Source organism: Mercenaria mercenaria, chromosome 5 (genome assembly GCF_021730395.1).
Source record: "Mercenaria mercenaria strain notata chromosome 5, MADL_Memer_1, whole genome shotgun sequence".
Classification (NCBI taxonomy): Eukaryota; Metazoa; Mollusca; class Bivalvia; order Venerida; family Veneridae; genus Mercenaria; species Mercenaria mercenaria.
Genome location: NC_069365.1, coordinates 15,343,990 through 15,370,087, shown reverse-complemented (window position 1 = coordinate 15,370,087; position 26,098 = coordinate 15,343,990). Strand labels below are relative to the sequence as shown.

At 36.4% G+C, this 26,098-nt stretch overlaps 1 protein-coding gene across 1 annotated transcript in view; it reads right to left on the bottom strand.

Moving 5' to 3' along the window:
* LOC123556528 (uncharacterized) overlaps window positions 1–26,098 on the bottom strand; it is a 179,490-nt gene that overhangs the window by 76,794 nt on the left and 76,598 nt on the right. The window contains exons 15-19 of the mRNA XM_053544443.1: window positions 25,188–25,340; window positions 13,180–13,329; window positions 12,227–12,370; window positions 6,860–7,006; window positions 5,418–5,624 (exon numbers count right to left, since the gene is read on the bottom strand). Coding sequence (XP_053400418.1) covers window positions 5,418–5,624; window positions 6,860–7,006; window positions 12,227–12,370; window positions 13,180–13,329; window positions 25,188–25,340 — 801 coding nt within the window. The remainder of the gene's footprint in view (window positions 1–5,417; window positions 5,625–6,859; window positions 7,007–12,226; window positions 12,371–13,179; window positions 13,330–25,187; window positions 25,341–26,098) is intronic.

Below are 26,098 nucleotides of genomic sequence, written 5' to 3'. Positions count from 1 at the left end.
TGAAATATTTAAAAAAAAAAAAGAAAAAAGTTTTCATTCAGGAAGGTATGTTAAATTGGCAAACTATGTTTGGCTTTAAAACAGTTGCATTAAGGTAATAAACCCTATATGGGAATAAGTCAGCTGCAGCTTAAATAATGATATATTATTTTGGAAAAAGGTAAGCTTTAAGGGAGATGGAGGAAACCAGAAAACTTATTAATCTAATGTTGCAAACATATAAAATCTCAATCTGTGTACCAATTTAAATATTCGAAATATGATTAAAATCATATTCTTGACAAGGGTAAATAGTCCCAAAACAGATTAGACCAGTAGTTAGGGAAACCAATTTTAGCATTTAATATACATATTTTGGTCGGCAATAATCATTCTAGTCTACAAATAATAATATTTGTTAGCATAAACAAGAGTAAGGCTCGAAATGCTAATGTTTTAAGTGTGGCAATCATGTGAGTTTTCATGACAAATTCTGTAAATGTTTTCGATATTTTCAATTTGTCTTTTACGCTATGAGTCCGTAATTGTTTATAATAATAAAAAACAAAACAAACAAAAAAAACAACAGACCTTCCATATTTCAGTTGTGTTAGAAAAATAAATAAATGAATTAGGGCAACGATTGTAATATAGCATAGTAGTGACAGGTCAGATCTTGAAGCCTGCATTATGGTTTTACTATTGAAACACAAACTGTTTCACCATCAATGGTAAATATATAAAATGGATTTGACTAAAGAGCATTAATTAACAGGAATTATTGAATCATTGCCTTCCTTAAATTTTAACTGTTTGCATGAAAAAGGACCAGAAAATTACAACAGAAATGGAGCGCAAGAAATATTCAAGGCCTAATTTGTGCGGTAGACAATTTTTATTTTCAGTCAGTACATCCATAATGTATCATTGTAAAAAAAAAAAAAAAAAAGGTATAATGAGTATATATACAGTTAGTACAGGTTCAAGTAAATGGGCAACATAACTGACTTCACCCTAACAGCAGGTTCAAGTAAATTGGCAAAATAACTAACTTTACCCTAACGGTAAAAAACCTGATGATCTGATAATGTGTGGTAAAAGATGTAATAGTCATCGTCGTATGAAATACACTGTATATTAGTATGTCTTGAAGATAAGTCGTCAGGGACTACAGGTTTCTAAGACAACTTAAATTAGGCTTGTAGTAGAGGTCATTAGAATTTTGGGGGAATAAATTTTTCAAATTTATTGTGGCGGAAAATTCTATGGCTGGGCGAGCAGGCAGGCGCATGTTCTTGTGGGATAAGTCAGAGATAATGATACAATCTTTTGATGGTTGTTTGTTGTTGTTATAGTGATGTATTCCACTAGGTCGGTTGACAGTATATCGAACCATTGGTTGCTTGTCTGTTGTTAAAGTGATGCTAACCGCTAGCTCTGTTAACACTTTAGTGTGTTAACCGCTAGGTCAGTTAAATTGTGTTAACCGCTAGGTCGGTTAAAGTGTGTTAACCGCTAGGTCGGTTTAAAGTGTGTTAACAGCTAGGTCGGTCAAAGTGTGTGTTAACCGCTAAGTCGGTTAAAGTCTGTTAACCGCTATGTTGATTTAAAGTCTGTTAACCGCTAGGTCGTCTGTTAACAGCTAGGTCAGTTTTCAGTGTGTTACCGCTATGTTGGTTAGCGGATAGGTCCGTTTACAGTGTGAACTAGGTTTTGCCCATTACTACGTAGCGTAATTCCTAGTTTCACAAGCCCGCAGTCCGCAGTTGCTATTTAAGTCAATTTATTGATGAAAACATGCGCTTGCTTGCTCGTCAGTCAGTGGGCCTGATATCACGCGGCCTTTTCTGCCACTAATATATACTACTGATAATTTGATATACAATATTGTTCGATATCTTTGGCATAACTTGTTTGTATAGAAGTGTTGACCTGGAATAAAGTGCTATTGCTTGTATGCTGTTGTTAGTTATTGCCTTGAGAAGTCCTAAAATAATTCTTATTATTTTATTAAGAAATAATAATGTTTATTTTGGCGTATCAAGCTTGGTGTGTATCCAAGGTTACCAATCTAAGTTTGGTATTTGGATACACTCGGCTTTTTCCGTACCAGTGATCATTAGTGTGTGACCACTGGTCATTCAATTGTCGGCACGTGTACAACCAACAGAAAATGTAATGGTTTCAAAATCCCACCCACCACACCATTTAGGTGCCATGCCGTTTAGGTGCCATGTTGTTAATGATACATGTCAGTGAATATCTAGTATGTCACCATTTGTTACTTATAATATATATATATATAAAAGATGCAGAATTGATCTATTCTAAATGGTTCTGGTTTACTGACGTTTGGCAGGTACATTTCTCTGTATAGATGGAGCATAATTATATAGTCAAGTTGTTAAGTTTCACAGAGAACAGTTATACAAGTTTGTTTTTTGTGGTGTAGCTGGTACATGTATGGTGACAATTTTTGCTACTTATAATTTTATCCATGTGTTTTGTAGTATACTGCCGGTGGAGTTTATTATATTTGCAGGCTGTCGATGCAGTAAAGGAAGGAACATTGTGTACAGACAGTAAATAAAAATGAACAATATACTGAGCACAAATGGTATACCAAGCAAAAATGGAACAAGTACAAACAATATTTGAAGTCATAATGTGACATCAGTCGAACATGTATATACATACAAGCCAGATTAACTAAGCGGCCCAGTCAAGTGGACTGTATAATTCGAATTTATCCAAGGCCTTCGTGGAATAGAAACTTGAATGTAATGAAGTTTAGAAAGGAGAATGACTAACTATAAACAGCTACAAATGTTACAATAATGGTTTTAACATGAACATTTAAGTACCTTATGAGGAGTCATTTGATCAGTTACCTTCTGATGAGTCATTTGATCAGAAAGCAGGAAGATTCACAAACTCTGGAATATTTAAACTTGCGTACAAATTGGACTTGCTTTGTCTACTGGCCGGCCTTGTCACAGGCAAACAGTAATTTCCTGTAACAAAACTAGGAGTCATGCAAACCGGGAATCAGCTGCAGTGGCACACTTAGCAAGACATAAGCTGAGAAGGTCACGACAGGACAGTGAATAAGATGAACAGTATTACAATAGCAAGTGGATAATTATAAGTATACTCTCTTGTAGTTATATACATTACTTTAAGACAATTAAGTGTAATTAGTGCTTAAATACTTACAACACTAATATATAGAACAGAAAACACTAAATTTAAATATATGTAACAGAAACACTTAAGCCTGGAAGCACGTTTGTTCAAATGTAGTTTTATCAACAGACTGGGGCAAATTGAAACTAAAAAGCGGCCAGCTCCTTTAACATCGAAGAATATTATTCAATGGATGTCTCAGCAATAGTCTGAACAGGAACACAAAGTACTTTTTTCAGCAGAGTGAAAGATATATTCCATGATTCATTTCAGAAATGTTCAGTTGCAATGATACTTTTTGTTGGGTGTAAATTAGCCATTGTTGTTTTTACATGTTGAAACTTGCATAAATAGTGCAATGAACTTGGATCGATATGAAATTTGAACAGTCATTGTTTTGTAAATACAACTGGTGTACTTTTGTTGTTATATAAATTGTATAGTCATCCAGGTCATGTAATCCAACGCTTTCCCATACTTTTCTCTCAAAGAGTTTTTAGGGTTTTAGTGCGCGGATTACAAATAACACTTGTACATAATTTTACCATGTTTAGTCTCTGTTCATTGCACTATTTACTGTTATGCCACAAAGAACTAAGTTGTTTATAATGCTTTTTTCTGATTCATGTCTTTCACTTCACCGTCTATGTTATGTATCTAGGATGAATTTTTTACATCATGTTGGAGGACCATATGTTAGATGGGCTATAGCCAGTTATGTTATCCTTATCCTATTTTTAAAAAAGGAAAGTTACTATTTGAATATGAAATCAATCTCATATTTACTCTTTTTGTGGAAAAATACATTATGAAGTTTCTGTTCAGTTATATGATTGGAAACATTTCTTAGGATTCTGTCATTGCCTCTGAATGTACAGTATTTAGTAGAAAACGAAAACATATAAATGCAATGATTTAATAACCTATTATATACTTTAATTTATAGGATTCTGTCGCGTTGATGAGGATCTCCAACTGACATCGAGTAAGCATGTGTATTAACATCACATATCCAATTCAAGTCTAAATTTATTTCAGTGATATGTGAAATCTTGTAGATTTAAGCTTACTATACTACGGGTGACTATGGTCGCAATGCTCCTTGTCTTTGGTAACTTGGGTGTCTGTGGTCACAATCTCCTTAGGTAGTTTAGGTTTTTCGTCTACATGCTAAATTTGCCCGAGTTACATTAAATTTGTCTAAATCAGTTTAATATTTGAGTGAATAAGGCAGTTTTTGCAGTGATAATTGAGATCTTGTAGATTTCAACTTGCTATACTATGGGTGACTAAGGTCACAATGCTCCTTAGGTAGTTTGGGTTATCATCTACACACTTAATTTATCCTAACTGCTTTTGCCTATATCCAATAAACATTTTAGTTAATGTGTTATTCTCATAATATAACTAAACGGGGATAATGTTTCAACACACTGGTTGGTTCCCTGTAGCAGTAGTGATGTAAGCTACTAGGGCAGTTGAAAGTGTAACAACTGTTTTTACGGTTGTATGTTGTTGTTATAGTGATGTATTCCACTAGGTCGGTTGACAGTATATCGAACCATTGGTTGCTTGTCTGTTGTTAAAGTGATGCTAACCGCTAGCTCTGTTAACACTTTAGTGTGTTAACCGCTAGGTCAGTTAAATTGTGTTAACCGCTAGGTCGGTTAAAGTGTGTTAACCGCTAGGTCGGTTTAAAGTGTGTTAACAGCTAGGTCGGTCAAAGTGTGTGTTAACCGCTAAGTCGGTTAAAGTCTGTTAACCGCTATGTTGATTTAAAGTCTGTTAACCGCTAGGTCGTCTGTTAACAGCTAGGTCAGTTTTCAGTGTGTTACCGCTATGTTGGTTAGCGGATAGGTCCGTTTACAGTGTGAACTAGGTTTTGCCCATTACTACGTAGCGTAATTCCTAGTTTCACAAGCCCGCAGTCCGCAGTTGCTATTTAAGTCAATTTATTGATGAAAACATGCGCTTGCTTGCTCGTCAGTCAGTGGGCCTGATATCACGCGGCCTTTTCTGCCACTAATATATACTACTGATAATTTGATATACAATATTGTTCGATATCTTTGGCATAACTTGTTTGTATAGAAGTGTTGACCTGGAATAAAGTGCTATTGCTTGTATGCTGTTGTTAGTTATTGCCTTGAGAAGTCCTAAAATAATCTGCCTTTTATGTCAACAGTCAAATAGTTCTTAAGTTTTTAAAGAGAAACTTAATTGCATACAAATTTATAGGGACATAAATATACCTGCTGACATCCCTGGTTTGAGGCACATCTTTGGTTTGCATCTCTTTGGCGTTACTACTCCATGCGTTGGTTTAGAGGTTCCACTTTGCTTTTCTGTCTCAGCTTCCGTACGATTACAATAATAATCGACTGGACATATAGTACAGTCGGACTTCCCTGTTTCTGCCTGATAGTATCCATTTGGACATGGTGACGGTACAACAACTCCTAAACAGTTACAACAAGCATATCTGTCACATACTGAATGATCCTTTCAATTTCTTAAGATTACATATACACACAGATATATCAAACTACGTCTACAAAAATAAAGTAAGTCCTTTTAATATGTTGTTAATATACTGGAATAATTCAAGGGGATTCACATGTGTATGACCTGACAATATGTACAAGGTCACTTTTGAAATAATCCATCGGAATCAGTGATTTGTCTCTAAATAAACTCATTGCTTGATTTTAGATTTTAAGGAATTATATCAAGCGGGTGCAGCCTGAGTGATATATCAAGTGGGTGCAGCTCGAGTGATAGATCAAGTGGGTGCAGCTCGAGTGATAGATCAAGTGGGTGCAGCTCGAGTGATAGATCAAGTGGGCGCAGCTCGAGTGATAGATCAAGTGGGTTTGGCCTGAGTGAAATATCAATACTAACCATCTGAATGACAAATGAGCCGCACCATGAGAAAACCAACACTGTGCATTTGCGACCAGCATGGATCCAGACCAATCTTGATTGCAGACCGTCGCAAATGCACAATGTTGGTTTGCTCATGGTGCGGCTCAAATAATGATGTTATTCATCACTGATTGAGATATTTTATATCAATTCTAACACAATATCAAAGATTATTATTTACATCCTTGATGACATTCACCAAAAATTTGCCTGTTTTTCTGATCTGCTTTTGTAGCGCATCACTTTGATGTTTGACGTAATAATTCTAATAATCAAACAAAGCAGTTGTTGCTTAATAATATACAGTTTCAGTATTTTTTGTTTAGCAAGTAAAATAGAACTGGTCGAATTCAATTTGGCATTTGACCTCTAAGTGTGAGCTTGACCTTAGACCTAGGGACCTGGTTCTTGTGCACAACAATCCGTCTTATGGTAGAGAACATATATGCCAAGTTACATCAAAATCCCTCCGTGCATGAAGAAGAAGTGTTCCAGACAAAGTCATTCTTCTATCTGACCTTTGGCGTCTATGTGTGACCAACGAAAATAGACATTCGCCTTACGGATTGATTCGAGCTAAACATTCACAATATCAGGATGGGGGTTTGTTCAAGAACCTATTCCAATAGTTTTCAGACTGTAAATGTACAACCAAACTGAAACAGTCAATATTTAACAGATCTCCTTAAAATTTTTTTTATTATTCTTTAAATATCCTATGAAAACACCAAGTGGGTAATGTCTAAAATCACAAGTTATCATTAAGTACCTTCAGGACAATGATGTCCGATCCAACATAAATTTGTTTCAGTAGATAGGCCCGGAGTTTCACAATAATATCCTGGTGTACATGGTTCACATTGTATTGAACCGCTGTTACTGGTAAAAGTCCCCTCTGCACATGGTGACATTAAACCTACAACACAAAATAACATTTTGTTAAGTATCAACTTGGTGCTTTGTGTCACAATTTTAAATATCTAAAATATGTAATAAAATATGCTGTTTTCTGTTTACACTTAACTTCTACTATTAGTTTTAAATATTAAAAGCTAAGTTCCAATTCTTCATAATATGTGAATACTCTGTTAGAACCACATTTTGCACTGAGATACTTTGGACCAATACAAGACTGTTTCCTACAAAGGCCAGGTCACAGCTCTTTGGAATTCATTTTTTTAACATGCAAAATGGCCGCAATTTAAAAAATAAAATTAGTAAAGGATTAGTTTTGACTTTATTCTTGATACATGATTGTGAGAAGAACTTCTTCCTTTTTAATAATTATGAGGTCATAATTGCAATTCCAGCATCAAAAAGAATGGGATAAATCATTTTCTTTGTATCTTTGATGTTTAGGTTGAACACCACTAAATCTGGCTGTTCCTTCTTTCATACAAAACCCGCTTTGACATTTTTTCCCTATATAAGTCTATATAAACCATGTGACCCCTGGGGCAGGGCCATATTTGACTTGGTAGAGGACTATTAGATGATGCTACATACCAAATATCGAAGCCTAAGACCCTGTGGTTTTGGACAAGAAAAATTTCAAATTTTTCCCTATAGATATAAATCTATGTAAACCATGTGACCCCAGGAGCCTAAGCCTAAAGGATAATTTGAATAAACTTGGTAAAACACCATCAGATGATACTACATACCAAATATCAAAGCCCTAGGCCCTGTGGTTTTGAACAAGAAGATTTTCAAAGTTTTTCCCTATATAACTCTCTATAAACCATGTGACACCTAGAGCGGGGCCATATTTAACCCAAGCAGCTAGCGCCTGAGGGCATTTTGGCCTGGTTTTCTGAATTAGGTGATAATGAGTTTAAGTTCTAATAGAGGCATACAATAAATAAGCCCCAAATTAACAAGCAAATTCGATGAATTGGTATCCCCCGCCAAAAGGGTTTGTGGTGAGGAATGGCAAAACAATATATCGGCAAAAAGTTAAAGATGTTACTAAGAGGCAAATCATTTCATTAGTCAAAATCAATTCAACAGAAAATGAATGTTATTTTTTGGTTGGAGGGTGGGGGGTTGCAGCCAGGGGCTGACTGGGTGAGGGTACAAAACATCACATGTTGATTATAAATATTGATGGAAAATTAAAAATGAAAAAAAAACAAACTTGGGGTAGGGGTGGGGGTGATGCATGCTTGGGGTGATGGGCATGACTGGGTGGAGGAGTGAGGTGGGGGAATGGTACAACTCTGCATGTTGATAAATATTCATGGAAGGTTTGAAAAAAAATTAAAAAGGAATGAAATTTTGTTGTTGTTGTTGTTGGGGGGGGGGGGGGGGGGGGGGACCAAGGCAAGGTGGTGATCAGGTGTGGGTACACAACTTCACATGTTTATAATAAATGTTCATGGAAAAGAATGAAAGAAGTTTAATGAAATTCTACCAATTGGTTGGTTTGTTATGTACAAATCTGTAGATTTTTAAACAATTAAAGGGCAATAACTCTAAGAGAAATTGAACAATCCAAAAAAAACTTGACGGGCATCATCAAAGTATGTTGGTGCATGTTTATTTCAAGTTTTATGAAATTCTACCCGATAGTTACTGAGAAATGGCTGCGGACGGACATTTTTGGGCATTTTTCATTAAATCAAAGGCAATAACTCTAAGGGAAATTGACCAATCAAACAAGAGGGCCATGAAGGCCCTGTATCGCTCACCTGACCTACTGACCTAAAGATTATCAAGATCAACATTCTGACCAAGTTTCATTAAGATATGGTCATAAATGTGGTCTTCAAAGTGTTAACTAGCTTTTCCTTTGATTTGACCCGGTGACCTAGTTTTTGACCCCGCATGACCCTGATTCGAACCTGACCTAAAGATCATCAAGATTAACATTCTGACTAAGTTTCAAGAAGATACAGTCATAAATGTGGCCTCTAGAGTGTTAACAAGCTTTTCCTTTGATTTGACCTAGTTTTTGACCCCACCTGAACCAGATTTGAACTTGACCTATAGATCATCAAGATCAACACTCTAACCAAGTTTCATTAAGATACAGTCATAAATGTGGCCTCTAGAGTGTTAACAAGCTTTTCCTTTGATTTGACCTAGTGACCTAGTTTTTGACCCCACCTGACCCAGATTTGAACTTCACCTAAAATGATCGAGATTAACATTCTGACCAAGTTTCACAGAGATATTGACATAAATGTGGCCTCGAGTGTTAACAAGCTTTTCCTTTGATTTCACCTGGTAACCTAGTTTTTCACCCCACCTGACCCAAATTTGCACTTCACCTAAAATGATCGAGATTAACATTCTGACCAAGTTTCACAGAGATATTGTCATAAATGTGGCCTCTAGAGTGTAAACTAGCTTTTCCTTTGATTTGACCTGGTGACCTTATTTTTGACCCCACCTGACCCAAATTTGAATTTGACCTAAAGATAATCAAGTTTAACATTCTGACCAAGGTTCATTAATACAAGGTCATAAATGTGGCCTCTAGAAAGTTAACTAGCTTTTCCTTTGATTTGACCTGGTGACCTAGTTTAAGATCCCACATGACCCAGATCTGAACTTGATCTAAACATCATCAAGACAAACATTCTGACCAAGTTTCAGGAATATACAGTCATAAATGCGGCCTCTAGAGCTTTTCCTTTGAATTGACCTGGTGACCTAGTTTAAGATCCCACATGACCCAGATTCGAATTTGATCTAAACATCATCAAGACAAACATTCTGACCAAGTTTCAGGAATATACAGTCATAAATGCGGCCTCTAGAGTGTTAACAAGTTTTTCCTTTGATTTGACCTGGTGACCTAGTTTTTGATCCCACCTGACCAAGATTGAACTTGACCTGGAGATCATCAAGATTAACATTCTGACCAAGTTTCACAGAGATATTGTCATAAATGTGGCCTCTAGAGCGTTAACAAGCTTTTCTATTGATTTGACCCGGTGACCTAGTTTTTTTTATCCCATCTGACCCAGATTAAAACTTGACTGAGATATCATCAAGATTAACATTCTGACCAAGATTCATTAAGGTATGGTCATAAATGTGGCCTCTAGAGTGTTAACTAGCTTTTCCTTTGATTTGACCTGGTGACCTACTTATTGACCCCACATGACCCAGATTTGAACTTGATCTAAAGATCATCAAGATTAACATTCTGACCAAGTTTCATGAAGATACAATCATAAATGTGGCCTCTAGAGTGTTAACAAGCTTTTCCTTTGATTTCACCTGGTAACCTAGTTTTTCACCCCACCTGACCCAAATTTGAACTTCACCTAAAATGATCGAGATTAACATTCTGACCAAGTTTCACAGAGATGTTGTCATAAATGTGGCCTCTAGAGTGTAAACTAGCTTTTGCTTTGATTTGACCTGGTGACCTAGTTTTTAACCCCACCTGACCCAAATTTGAATTTGACATAAAGATAATCAAGTTTAACATTCTAACCAAGGTTCATTAATACAAGGTCATAAATGTGGCCTCTAGAAAGTTAACTAGCTTTTCCTTTGATTTGACCTGGTGACCTAGTTTAAGATCCCACATGACCCAGATCTGAACTTGATCTAAACATCATCAAGACAAACATTCTGACCAAGTTTCAGGAATATACAGTCATAAATGCGGCCTCTAGAGCGTTAACAAGTTTTTCCTTTGAATTGACCTGGTGACCTAGTTTTTGATCCCACCTGACCAAGATTTGAACTTGACCTAGAGATCATCAAGATTAACATTCTGACAAAGTTTCACAGAGATATTGTCATAAATGCGGCCTCTAGAGCATTAACAAGCTTTTCTATTGCTTTGTGACCTGGCAACCTAGTTTTTGACCAAGATTCATTAAGATTAGGTCAAAATTGTAACCTCTAGAGTGTTAACAGTCAAATTGTTGATGCCGCCGCCGCCGCCGACGGACAACAGACACAGGACGATCACAAAAGCTCACCTTGAGGACTTTGTGCTCAGGTGAGCTAAAAAAACAAGAAAGTAAATCGATAGGTCAAGGTCACAGTCAAGTGACTCCTAATTGCTTGGGGTCATCAGGTAATTTTAAACAGTCTAGGAAATATGATCTCATAATTTCTGAAGTATGTATTTCTATATAACTCATATAACAAGTGACCCCTAGGGGCTTAATTTGAAAAATCTTGTTAGAGATCCACTAGGCAATGCTACATACCAAATATCAAAGTCCTAGGCCTTGAACTTCCAGAGAAGAAGATTTTTTTCCCCTGTATAAGTCTATGTTAAATTCAAGACCCCCAGGGCAGGGCCTCTTTCCACCCAAGGCGGATAATTTGAAAAATTTTGGTAGAGGACCATACGGCAATGCAACATACCAAATATCAAAAGTCTAGGCCTTGTAGTTTCAAGCAAGGTGATTTTTTTATCAGTTTCTTCCTATACAAGTCTATGTAAAACTTGAGAACCCACCCCCTCACCCCCCCGCCCCCCGGGACAGGGCCTCTTTTCACCCTAGAGGCATAATTTTAACAATCTTGGTAGAGGACCACAAGGCAATGCTTCATACAAAATATCAAAGGTCTTGTGGTTTTAGGCAAGAAGATTTTCAAAGTTTTTTCCTATACATGTCTTTGTAAAACTTGAGACCCCCAGGACGGGGCCTCTTTTCAACCCATGGGCATAATTTGCAATTATTCATACCAAATATCAAAGGCCTAAGTCTTCTGGTTTCAGACAAGATTTTCAAATTTTTTTCCTATACAAGTCTATGTAAAACTTAGGACCCCCATGGGACGGGGCCTCTTTTCACCCCAGGGGCACAATTTGAACAACCTACATAGAAGACAATTAGATAATGTCACATCTACGCCTTGCGGTTTTGGACAAGAAGATTTTGAAAAGAACTACAAGTAACTGAATTAGGTTATCTTCATGGAAAATATTAAAGACCATTATTACATTTCAAACTGTCACGGAATATGTTAATAATCTGATGTATATCCATAATGATGTAACCATAATAATTCTGATTTATTCTAATGTTGACAGGTTATGAACGAAATAGTTTTCTTTTCCTATAAGTATCTGATTTGAAAGAAATTGATTTAAAACATAGATTTCAGAAAAAAATCCACTGTTAGTTAAAAACACTTTTAGGTCTATCTCGCTTACCATCCCGGCAGAAATGGCCGCTTAGACATAGTGTTGGATTTTCGTCAGTGTTCTGGCAGTAGTACCTGTCACTACAGACACACTTATCTTTCCCCGTCTCCGGCTGGTGAGTGTTTGCAATACATGGAATTGGTGAGTCAAGTCCTAAAAACAACAGTTTTCAAAATCAATATACAGAAGTAGTAGTAGAATAATCCTGTTCGTGCGCAAGACACTGCTGTTGTGCTTCCAGAAAACATTGAAAAATGAAATTAGTTTAATTATTATAATGACAAGTTAAGGGTAATTTAAAGTTTTTCATATGTTAGTCATTCTCACGGCAACAATTCATGTGAGGAATTACCTCCTCCTTGAAATTTCTTTTCCTTTTATGTGAAAACACATAAATAAAACATGCAGAAATCTGTTCCTTATATGGTAGTATATTTCTCGATTCAAAATACGTTAGTTTACCGTAAGAACATAACGTTACGCTTCAAGTGATAAAACTAAAGTGGAACTTTGTTATTGTGCATAACGCAAAACATCATGACGTCACTTCTGCTTACGGACGTTAATTTCCTGCGCTTTGTGTTCATTCTCTACTATAAGAAAGAGTGCTATGTAAGTATTTTTACCTGTTACTTGTAAAATACGGTATTCAAGAAAAATAATCTACCAGAGAAAAATGCTAACATGTATACGATATGCAAGAAAAAATATCGGCAAGCCTCATTACCGCCCAATGCACAGGTGCCCTCAGGATGGATATTTCTATCCGATTCGTAAACGCATGACAGATATTATTAGTCTTTCAAAAATTTCAAAGCATCTACATAAAGCAGTTGTTACTTTTTCTTCACCAAAAAATTACAAATTCTGTACATAGACAAACATGGTTTTGAGTAAGATATGCTGAGAAAAAAAACAACATTGTAGCGATCAAAATGTAATTTGACTGTTTAGAATTGTACCTGTAGGACACTTTGATCCACTGGGACAAATGACCGGAGCTGAAAGTCCTGTTGAAGGACAGTAATTTCCGCTAGTGCAGTCCGAACACGTGGATTGTCCTGTATTTGACTGAAATGTTCCCTCTGAACATGGTGTGGGATTTACACTCCCTGTAATAGAAAGATGTGTATACGGATGAACCTGTTTAGATTAATCAAATGTCTTGGTCACTGTAATAGAATCGTAATGCTCTGAACTCCGACATAACAGACACTTAAACTTATAGTCAACTTGTTTATGTGGCAAGTACTTCTACTTATTATTTATTATTATACCAGATTTATATAGCGCCCTTTTCATGATAAACACGTTCAAAGGCGCTTTACATATAGCAAACGCAGCCACACAGGGCGCGAAATTCATCCTCTACTAGTACAGACACAGAGCGATCTGACCAGAGTGAGATAAAGTCCCCAGAACAGACAGAGAGAACGTTTTAGATAAAGACATTTATTGTTGTATACTGGTATCCCGTGTTGGGAACTGTTTGTAGGAAAAATTTAAAAAGACCAGCACTCACTACATTGTAATTTGCTTTCTAGTAAAAATATGGTTCATGATCTTTATAGAGAATATATCTGATTCCTGAAAACAAAGTACCGCAATGACGCCATTTTGTTAATGCTTTCATGACTAATATTATTAAATTGCACTTTAAAGCAGCATGCCTCCAGGTTGTTCAACAACAACAAAATTTTTCTTTAGATATCTTGAAATAAATGCTATATTTCTTAAGAAGGCTTACAAACTTAATTACTGACAAACTTTACGTTACGGAAATACAAGAGAATTTGCTGTTTTTACTACTTGCATTTGTCACGCTTTTACTCCAGGTAAACTGTCTCAATTATAAATATCTATAGTTTGAACTCATTATTCACTACTGCAGCTATAGCTCTATTGGTTACGACGAGGAGAAAATGTCTTTATTGCCGCGGCGGTCCTGGATTCGATTCCCGACGCGGTCATATTTTTTTCTTGATTTGGAACTTTTAAAATATTTTAGAAACAAAAATTCATATTCTAATGTTCATAATATGACCAAACTTCAATTTGAAAGAAAGATTATTTTTAGCCAAATCTGGAGGCAAGCTGCTTTAATGTCACCTTTGTTATTATTGCACCAATGTTGTTGAAATAAAAATAAAACCTTTCTTTCCTTCTTTCTATACCACAAACACAGTGAATATACTGATTTTATGATGCTTTATTCCCTATAACTGAGGATCCTCCAAATCAGATCTTGATTACTCTGAAAATATGGACTGATAAAACCAGGAGGGAAATCTCTGGATTGAGGCATGTATTGGAACATTTGGAAGAAGACAATGATTTAGAACCACTTAAGACATTAAACATCTCTGCTTGAATATCATGAAGTGTAACAGTTTTCTTTTCGGTGACCTGTAATTTTTTCACATTGTGGAGGCCGAGTGTGCATTATGATGAGTGCCATTTTAATTATGTGCACATTCATACATAAACTGCTACATTTTAGCTTAAGAGAATTCCTATATATTTTTTTTTCCTTTCATAGATTATTTTTTCAAATTCACATATATGATAGGAGAATTGTGCTGAAAACAATGAACAAATAAAAACAATGGGTCACCAGGCTTGTTTTTGTGAAAAATTGTTTTGAACATACAGTCAACATTGTATTAAGAGACCGCCCGAGGGACTGCTAAGAAGTGGTCTCTTAATGGAATGGTCTCTTAATGAATTTCAGTCAGATGAAAAGGAAAGTTATTTTTAACTGTTAATGTAACTGTATTTATTATGAACATACATTTATGGTTTCAAAATCTGTTTTAACATCGTGAACACTTTTCCAAGTCCACAAATCGTGAAATTTATGGCTAGATTGTTTGTCAGTTCGACTGATACAAAGGTTAATTGCATTCAATCACGTGCAAAACGTACTCGCTAATTACACAGGTGAAGAAATGCCCGAGAATTTTGGTACCCGGTCGCTTAATAGATACTTTTGTCGAATATTTTACCTGTCGGGGCTACATTAATGTGGTCGCTAGTCGTTTAATAAAAAGTCATTTAATGGAATAATTTATATACTGAAAACGTTCGGGAGGGATTTTGACTGGTCGTTTAATACAAAAATTGCTTAATAGAGGTGGTCGCAAGTACGATGTCGACTGTACCCACTGTTGCTGAAACTGCTAGCGATTTTTTGAACATTTTCATAATTTTCTGCTTTTTTATAAATACCAACCAAAATATGTATCAAGACAGCACAATGAGATGTATTCTTTTTACAGATTTTATTATATACCCTTACAGAAGCAAGCCTCTGTGGCGTACATGCTGCGTATTTGCTGTGTATATGCCGCGAACACAGTAGTACACCAGAGGAGTACATTTTACATACACCGCATGCCGCGTACATGCCGCGTACTATTTGACGAGTACACATCATGTACGCAGGTGGTCACTAGTACACTTCAAGTACGCAGCACAGACTCTGAAAATTTAAGGAGTACACTGCATGTACGCAGGAGGGACTTGTACAAGAAAATAGTACACTGCATGTACACCGCAGATACTTTGAAATTTGTGCAGTACACTTCATATACGCGGGAAAGACTTGTACAATTTCTTTTAGCATTTATACTTAGTTTTTTTTTTATAAGTTAAAGTCTGAAGTAAACTTCATATATGCGGGAGGGACTTGTTCATTTTCTTTTGGTGTTTAGACTTTGAATTTTTTTAGGTAAAAGTCTGAAGTACACTTCATGCAGGAAGGATTTGTACATTTTTTTTTTTTTTGGAAGCAAGAACTTGATTTCCGAGTAACTTTTGTCTTAATAGCATAGAATAGTTCAGATTACCAGTATTCTGAACAATGAAAATTTGCCAAACTATTTGCAATGTTCATTTGTGAAGCTTACATCTTACTAATAGTGATTTCTGAGCTGCACCTTGCATGCAGTGTAAAAATATATTCTTTTTCATTTTGAATTAATCCTGGAGCTTTCTAACTTGGATAATTGAAAAGCCTTATTTGAACTTCGTTGCATTACATTTTGTAATACATGAAATAATTACCAAGATAATGCCTCAAAAAACAGCGCCCGAATGAGAAGAATTAATAGCTCTCACTGTTATTTGAATACTCTTAAGCAAAACACCATTCTATCATGTTTTATAAAGGCTTTAATGCTCATTATGTTAACTCATAAAGGCCTCACCAAATTAAAAAGTTGTTCATCGGATTTGCCGCTCATATATTTTCAGAACGTTTTTGGCTAATTGCGCTCGCCCCACTGGAAAAAATCAATCCAAAATTTTTTGGTGCGCTACTTTTTACAGACGTAAAAGTGTATAAATGCTTATATAATTCCAGTCCTAGATTGTTCTCAGATGGATTTTAATCAAAATAAATACATACTACGCACACATCATCTATAATAAATCATAACACTTATATTTAGTTGCATTAAAGTTGTTTCCCCTTGATGCAGTTACTCCATTTTCTTCAAAATTAATGTTTACCAAATTACATGCTACAAAAATTGATTTATTTCATTGAAAAGTGGACGAAGAAAAGCATACTAATTTATTTGATAACATCAATCTACATTATTTTGGTAAGGGTAAATACTTATTGATGCATGTCACTTATCTTTTTTCTGTTTTTTTCTGTCCAAATGATCAGCATTTGCATACGAAAGTTGGTGGGGTAAGGACTTTACATTATCAGAGCAGTTTCGCCACAAGAGTACACAGCATGTATGCAGCAGGAGTACACAGCATGTACGCCGCAGGACTCGGGCCAGGAGTACACAGCATGTACGCCGCAGGAGTACACAACATGTACGCCGCAGGGGTAATACACTGCAGGCTCATTTGCATGTGAAAAGTGTATGTGCCGCGTACATGCTGCGTACTATTTCCCGCATACTAAATTCCTCCAGCGTACATCCTGTGTACTATGTAGTCCACAGCATGTACGCAGCAAGTAGTACACGGCAGAGCTCATTTGCATGTCAAAAGTGTACTACAAACGTACTATCGGTGTATGTGCGGTGTATATCCTGCGTACTATTTAAAGCCCTTGATTTCAGTACGCATCATATACGCTGTATGTACACAGCAAGAGTATGCAGCAGGCCTTTTTCTTCTGTAAGGGTACTTATTTGATATTATAGTTATATTTGCAATACTATATCATTATAATAATGGGTACAAATGAAAAAAAAATCTTGTTTCATATTCACTTTTGTGAACTTTTTTCAATGAAAATACTCCTAGTAAAGACTTTTTTTACAGTCAGACCTGCCCTTGCTACCACATGAGTTAAGTGACTTCCTGACCTAAGCGACCACTTTAAATTCCTCCCTTGCAATTTCAACAATAATGTACCCGAGATAAGCGACCTCCCGTAAAACGTGACCAGCGATTATATATTTTACTTCCCATTCATTACATTTACCTGTTATCAAGCAACCAACTTGAAAATGAAATGGACAAAAAATGACATCAACTTCAGGTGTGATCATAACAAAAGGTGTGAACATCCTTTGTTACGATCTTGTCAACTTCATAGATCAAATGGCCAGTAATCTTTGGCAATTAGTGTGACACCTTTTGCCAGTTTTGTTGTTCACAATTTGATATCAGTTAAAAATAATAGTCGATCTTTTATTAGTATTATCCGATCTATCAATATCAAAAGAAATCAAAGGAAGCAACAACACTGTATATCATGTTCTTTTATGACAAGCCATTCCAAGTTTATTAGTTTGGCAACTGGTAAAAAATTCAAAGTCGTAGGTAAATTAACCTGTAAAAGCGTTAGTATTAAATATCTTATCACATGCAAAAAATGTAAGATCCAGTATGTTGGACAATCCGGGAATTCTTTCAGAGATTTTACAGACATATGGCAGATATACGCGCCAAAAACAACGTTAAGCCCGTTTCGCGCCATTTCACACGTGCAGACCACAACGTCAATGATATTAATGTCACGTTAATACAAACAACAACGAGAGACACTAACATTTGCCTACGTACAGAACAAGTATGGATATCAAAATTGAAGATGAAAACCCCTATTGGACTCAATATCACCCAGTAGATTCTGAAATAGAATTCATAGCAAGACTAGCTCAAATAATGCAGAACACAAAAAAACAAAGAGGGTTGGAAGACGTTTCAATCAACTATGCGACATCTGTGGAAACCAGTTCACAACTTCCTCGAGCTTATTTAGACGTAAGAAGAAACACAAGGACACAACAATAAAATTTCAATGTTCATGGTGCAATAAAACCTTCGAAAATAAAGAATTTCTAAAACGATATGCCACCAGGACCTACCACTACCAGGAAGACTACAACACTATCACGACTGAACAACCTACAGGTGACAATACCAAAACGAGCCATTCTTTAACGTAGAATATGAACATAACACCAAAATTTAGAACAGTACCAGGTATCAAGAATTGGATTTCTAAACCTAAGGTAAAGAACACTACCAGGAAAACACCAAAAACTAAACACTCACTCAATATCAATGAATGTTTATTTACCATCCCAGATCCGATTTCACCACCATCTACACTGACCAGAAACGTTTCAAGCAACACAACCATTTGTCAAGATGAGTATGGACTATTCAATGAATATAATGAACTTGTAATCAGTGTTGGAAGAGTCCTTGGAACTTTTGACTGTAATAATGTTTGTAATTGTAATAAGTCCAAATTTGGCAGCTTGCCAGACTTTCAGTTATAAATAGTAACATTCAAGCTATAAATAGTAACAAACATCACAAACTGACACAGCATTTTATGTACTTTAGTCAATAATTTTCTAATGTATTTTATCCTGATGAAGGTCTTAGTAGACCGAAACCGGTCGATCAATTAATAAATAGTATATCAACCACCCCAGTGTTCGATGTGTTGTTCTCCTCTTCCTTGTTTTTGTATTTGTTTTATTAGTATTACATTACTTACGATTTTTTTATATTTCTTTCCTCAAAATATATAACTTTATATAAAATTAATTTTGTTTAAAGTAGGGATGGGAACGAATACTGAAATCAATATTCGAATATTCGTTTTGCCATATTCGGTTTGTTTTAATGGAAGCTTTAAATTCTTATTAAGTGATTGGCATATACACAACGTATTCATTTGTTTAAAGCATGGATCATCGTACGTAATAAGGCCAAAAATGTTTGTTTCGGGTAACCCGATCCTACCAAGCAAAACCCGCCGATCCTTTTATTACACGATTCTGTCAGTATAATCATGAACAGATTTAACTAATTCAGTGTTTTAGCTTCAAAATGATACAAAAAAATCAAAACAATTATAATTTAGACCGTTGCAATTTTATCTAAAAATAGCAGGTCGTCCCATTTAAACACGTGACACGCTGTTGTATTACCGCCGCCATTTTGAAAATTTTCAATCGGCGTGTAAAAATCGGCGTGTAAAAACCAAGTAAGGCAGACATAAACCTCCTTCAACATGAACTTATGCATCAAGCATATGTTATTTCTTGATTTTATTATAAAGTACTTCAAAATTTAATTTGAATACGGCCGATGGCGGATGAAAACCGATTCTGGCGATGGTCTGAAACGTCGTACAAAATATTGTGAAAAGATCGACAATATCTACAAGTTTGGTATTGTTTTCGAAAAAAAAATTCTACAACTTGTTACATAAAACAGGTGCCAATAAAAATGAACAAAAGATAAAAAGATATCACATTTACGCCTAATACAAACTGTTAATCCGTAGCGATGACCCCAGGTAATTATATATTTGCAATTTTCTTGTTAATTGGACATCTTTTGACATGCATCTGACACACTGACGCCTGTTGCAAACTGTTAATCCGTAACAACGGCCCCTGCCAATTATGCATTGCTATTTTCTTGTTAATTGGACATCTTTTGATACGCGATAAACAAACATGACATGGTTTTATTCTGTAGAATTAGCATGCTCATGTTGCCCAAAATCAATGGTACTTATTTTGAAAAAAAACAACAATAATTTACGAATATTCGAATTTGATTTTCATATTCGAATATTCGAATATTCGTTCCCATCCCTAGTTTAAAGAAAAATAAACTACTGTTACCTAATAGTGGTCCTGCTTCGTATACAGATCATACAAACGTAAAGGCAATCGTAGCTTTTAGCCCAGACAATTTGCGCAGAAAGTAGTTTCCCTTTACCAGAATGGCGAAAATAGTAAACAAACTTGTGCCGAAGCTGGAAAATCATCTAAACCTGTGACATGCACTCATGATTCGGGGGTGGTCCCGGGGGTAAAAAAAAATGCGCATTATACACTAGTAACTACGGTACCTTTTTAATACATGTACTTGATAAAATCCACAGTAGTAACAATTGTTTCTTCATGACAGCTTCTTTACCTAAATACATGCTCAGAAGTCTATCCTGAGTTAAGAGACCACCTGTCTTAAGAGAACACAATCTCAACTTCCCCTGTGCGGTCGCTTAGGACAGGTTTGACTGTAATTTTGAAAAAAACTGTTAATTTTTTTTCCTGTTTTCCTTGTGTATAGATAATTGTATTGTGAACATAAAAATGGCCAAAAGCGTATGGATCACCAGGCTAAATTGTATGTTAAGACCGCTTGAATACAAACCTATTCGGACGAAAAATGATGCGAAGCTGACCAAACTGATTATATCTGCTACAAGTTAAAAAAAGTTTAAGAAATCTTAATCCTTCCTTTAACTGAATACTAAATGATTTGAAAGGAGATATTGTCTTATCAATACAAAGTTAATAGTCTAATATTACATGAACAAAACTGTCTTTGTACTAAAATACACTGTCAAAACACGGCCACAAATGGCAAGTTGCATGATACATGTCAGGCATGATACGTGTCAATTCAACATAAACCAGTATCAACACTTGATTATTGATAAAAGTTATTGAAAAATGTTATCTTATTCAAGATTCCTCGTATTTAAGATTGTCTGTCACATGTTCCAACAAATGTTGACTTCACCTCAATTTTCCATAGATAGTGTCAGCTGCGCAGAAAGATGTGCATAACAATAGGACCATGATGGTCCTGAATCGCTCACCTCTTCCCACATGATCCAGTTTTGAGTATGACGTCGTTTTTTCTATTATTTGACATAGTGACCTAGTTTTTGAGCTAATGTGACCCAGTTTTGAACTTGACCTAGATATTATCAAGATGAAAATTCTGACCAATTTTCATGAAGATCCATTGAAAAATATGGTCTCTAGAGAGGTCACAAGGTTTTTCTATTATTTGACCTATTGACCTAGTTTTTTAAGGCACGTGACCCAGTTTCAAACTTGACCTAGATATCATCAAGGTGAACATTCTGTCCAATTTTCATGAAGATCCATTCAAGGGTATGGCCTCTAGAGAGGTCACAAGGTTTTTCTATTTCAAGACCTACTGACCTAGTTTTTGATCGCAGTTGACCCAGTTTCAAACTTGACCTAGATATCATCAAGATAAACATTCAGACCAACTTTCATACAGATCCCATGAAAAATATGACCTCTAGAGACTCTGGTCACAACGTTTTTTCATTATTTGACCTACTGACCTAGTTTTTGATGGCACGTGACCCACTTTCTAACTTGACCTAGATATCATCAAGATGAACATTCTGACCAATTTTTATGGAGATCCATTCACAAGTATGGCCTCTAGAGAGGTCACAATGTTTTTTCTATTTTTAGACCTACTGACCTAGTTTTTGACCGCACATGACCCTGTTTCAAAGCTGACCTAGATATCATCAAGATGAACATTCAGACCAACTTTCATGAAGATCCATTGAAAAATATGGCCTTTAGAGAGGTCACAAGGTTTTTCTATTATTTGACCTACTGACCTAGTTTTTGATGGCACGTGACCCACTTTCAAAACTGACCTAGATATCATCAAGATGAACATTCAGACCAACTTTCATACAGATCCCATGGAAAATATGACCTCTAGAGAGGTCAAAAGGTTTTTCTATTATTTGACCTACTGATCTAGTTTTTGAAGGCACGTGACCCACTTTCGAACTTGACTTAGACATCATCAAGGTGAACATTCTGACCAATTTTCATGAAGATCCCATGAAAAATATAGCCTCTAGAGAGGTCACAAGGTTTTTCTATTATTTGACCTACTGACCTAGTTTTTGATGGCACGTGACCCACTTTCGAACTTGACCTAGATATCATCAAGGTGAACGTTCTGACCAATTTTCATGAAGATCTTATGAAATATATGGCCTCTAGAAAGGTCACAAGGTTTTTCTATTTTCAGACCTACTGACCTAGTTTTTGACCGCACGTGACCCAGTTTCGAACTTGACCTAGATATCATCAAGATGAACATTCAGACCAACTTTCATACAGATCCCATGAAAAATATGGCCTTTAGAGAGGTCACAAGGTTTTTCTATTATTTGACCTACTGACCTAGTTTTTGAAGGCACATGACCCAGTTTTGAACTTGACCTAGATATCATCAAGGTAAACGTTCTGACCAACTTTCATGAAGATCTTGTGAAATATATGGCCTCTAGAGAGGTCACAAGGTTTTTCTATTTTTAGACCTACTGACCTAGTTTTTAAAGGCACTTGACCCAGTTTTGAACTTGACCTAGATATCATCAAGGTGAATATTCTGACCAATTTTCATGAAGATCCATTGAAAATTATGGCCTCTAGAGAAGTCACAAGGTTTTTCTATTTTTAGACCTACTGACCTAGTTTTTGACGGCACGTGACCCAGTTTCAAACTTGACCTAGAATTTACCAAGATGAACGTTCTGACCCATTTTCATAAAGATCCCATGAAAAATGTGACCTCTAGAGATGTCACAAGGAAAAGTTTACGCACGGACGCACAGACGACGGACGACGGACACTGCGCGATCACAAAAGCTCACCTTGTCACTTCGTGACAGGTGAGCTAAAAAACTACAAGAATTCCCTTGAAGAGAGGTGTCTTCTTGGAACTTGTCTCTTTCTACAGCATGCTTTTTAAGCACTTAGTGACACATTTCGTAAACACACGGACGATTCCAAATTTGTATTCCTCTGCTTCTCGCAATGATAAACAGCGGAAAGACCAACAATGTGGACGTAGATACCTATGCTAGACTAGATAATAGCAGATGCAAAGCATGTTCTCCTTCCACTTAGCAAAATCAAGATCAAAATTTAGAAGCACCTACATAATGCAGATAATATCTATTTCACTATGACAATAACAAGAGGGTCATGATGACCCTGGATTGCTCACCAGAGTAATATGTTTCAAATGTCAAACTGATGATTTTTAGAAATTTTTTGGAATATTTTCCGATGTACAATCAAGTAACCCCTGGGGCGGGGCCAATTTTACCCCGGGGGTCATGATTTTAACAAAGTTTGTAGAAGTCGACTAGGCAATGTTACATATCGAATATCTAAGATCTAGGCCTTCTGGTTTATTTTAAGCAAATTTATGAAGATTTCCCTATGTACAATAAAGTAACCCCTGGGGCTGGGTCAATCTGACTCTGAGGGGGTCAAGATTTGAACAAATTTTGTAGAGGTCCACTAAGCAATGCTACATGTCGAATATCTAAGCTCTAGGCCTTCTGGTTTATTTTTAGAAAATATTGAAGATTTTTCTATGTACAATCAAGTAACCCCATGGGGCGGGGCCAATTTGACCCCGGGGTCATGATTTGAAGAAATTTTGTAGAGGTCTACTAGACAATGTTACAAGTCAAATATCTAAGACCTAGGCCTTCTGGTTTATTTTTAGAAATTTTTTGAAGATTTTCCTATGTAAAATCAAGTGACCCCTGGGGCGGGGTCAATTTTGACCCGGGGGTCATGATTTGAACAAATGTTGTAGAGGTCCACTAGGCAATGCTACATGTGAAATATCTAAGCTCTAGGCCTTCTGGTTTATTTTAAGAAAATTTTTGAAGATTTTCATATGTAAAATCAAGCGACCCCTAGGGCGGGGTCAATTTTGATCCCGGGGGTCATGATTTGAACAACTTTAGTAGAGGTCCACTAGGCAATGCTACATGTCAAATATCTAAGCTCTAGGGTTTCTGCTTTTTGAGAAGAAGATTTTTTAAGGTTTTCCTATGTAAAATCAAGTGACCCCTGGGACGGGGTCAATTTTGACCCTGGGGGTCTGATTTGAACAAATTTTGTAGAGGTCCACTAGGCAATGCTACACGTGAAATATCTAAGACCTAGGCCTTCTGCTTTATTTTTAGAAATTTTTTGAAGATTTTCCTATGTAAAATCAAGTGACCCCTGGGGCAGGGTCAATTTTGATCCCGGGGTCATGATTTGAACAACTTTAGTAGAGGTCCATTAGGCAATGCTACATGTCAAATATCTAAGGTCTAGGGCTTCTGGTTTTCGAGAAGAAGATTTTTTAAGATTTTTCTATGTAAAATCAAGTGACCCCTGGGGCGGGGTCAATTTTGACCCCGGGGTCATGATTTGAACAAACTTGGTAGAGGTCCACTAGGCAATGCTTCATACCAAATATCTAAGATCTAGGGCTTCTGGTTTTTGAGAAGAAGATTTTTAAAGTTTTTCCTTTCGGTTGCCATGGCAACCAGAGTTCTGCATGGAATGCAATTCTTTGAACAATTTTTAGAGAAGACCATCCAAGGAACATCCCTGTGAAGTTTCATCAAAATTGGCCTGTTGGTTTAGGAGGAGATGTTGTTTAAAGGAAAGTGTGGACGGACGGACGGACGGACAACGGACGGACGCCGGACGGTGAGCGATCACAATAGCTCACCCTGAGCACTTTGTGCTCTGGTGAGCTAAAAATCCTATTTACAGAAAGATAATTTTTAACTTTTCAGTTTGAGTAAGGCATGTTGTAACAACATTTTAGCGTCTGACCAAAAATGCTATATGGCTGTTTAAATCTGTACCTGCAGCAGAACACTTTGAGCCGCTTGGACAAATGACTGGTGCTGAAAGACCTGTTGTAGGACAGTAATTTCCGCTAGTGCAGTCTGAACACATCGTCTGTCCTGTACTTGACTGAAATGTTCCCTCTGAACATGGTGTGTGATTTACACTTCCTGTAATGGAAAGACGTGTACAGATGAACCTGTTTAGAATAAGCTTGGTCAGTGTGACAGAAATGAACTGCTCTGAACTCCGACAAAACAGGCGCTTAAACTTATAGTCTACTTGTTTATGTGGCAAGTACTTCTATTTATTGTTGTATACTGGTATCCAGTGTTGGGAACTGTCTGTAGGAAAAGTCTAAACAGAACAGCCAAAAAGACAGCCCTCACATAATTGTAATTTGCTTTCAAATGAAAATACAGTTCATGATCTTTATTTAGAATATATTTGATTCCACAAAAAACTAGATTTGTCACAGGAGTGACAAATTATATCCCCACAATATGGCCTTGTCACAGAACTAAGCCAATGTCAAAGCTGAACTTGCTTGACCTTTGACCTACTGACCTCAAAATTGATAGAGCTCATCTGCTGGTCATAATCAACTGCTCTATGAAGTTTCATGATCCTCGGCCCAAGCATTCTCAAGTTATTGTCTGGAAAAGGTTTCAATTTCCAGGTCACTCTGACCTTTGACCTTTCGAACTCAAAATCAATACAGGTCATCTGCGGGTCAAAAAAAACCCCCCCCTTTTTAAAGTTTCATGACCCTTTGTAAAAAAAGCGTTCTGAAGTTACTGCCCAAAAAACCTTTTAAATTTTTCTGGGTCTCTGTGGCCCTTTTAAACCTGTGCCCTTTACTGACCTCAAAAATTAGGGGTCATGGGCGGGAAATAAACCTACCCCCCTATCAATTTTCAGGGACCCT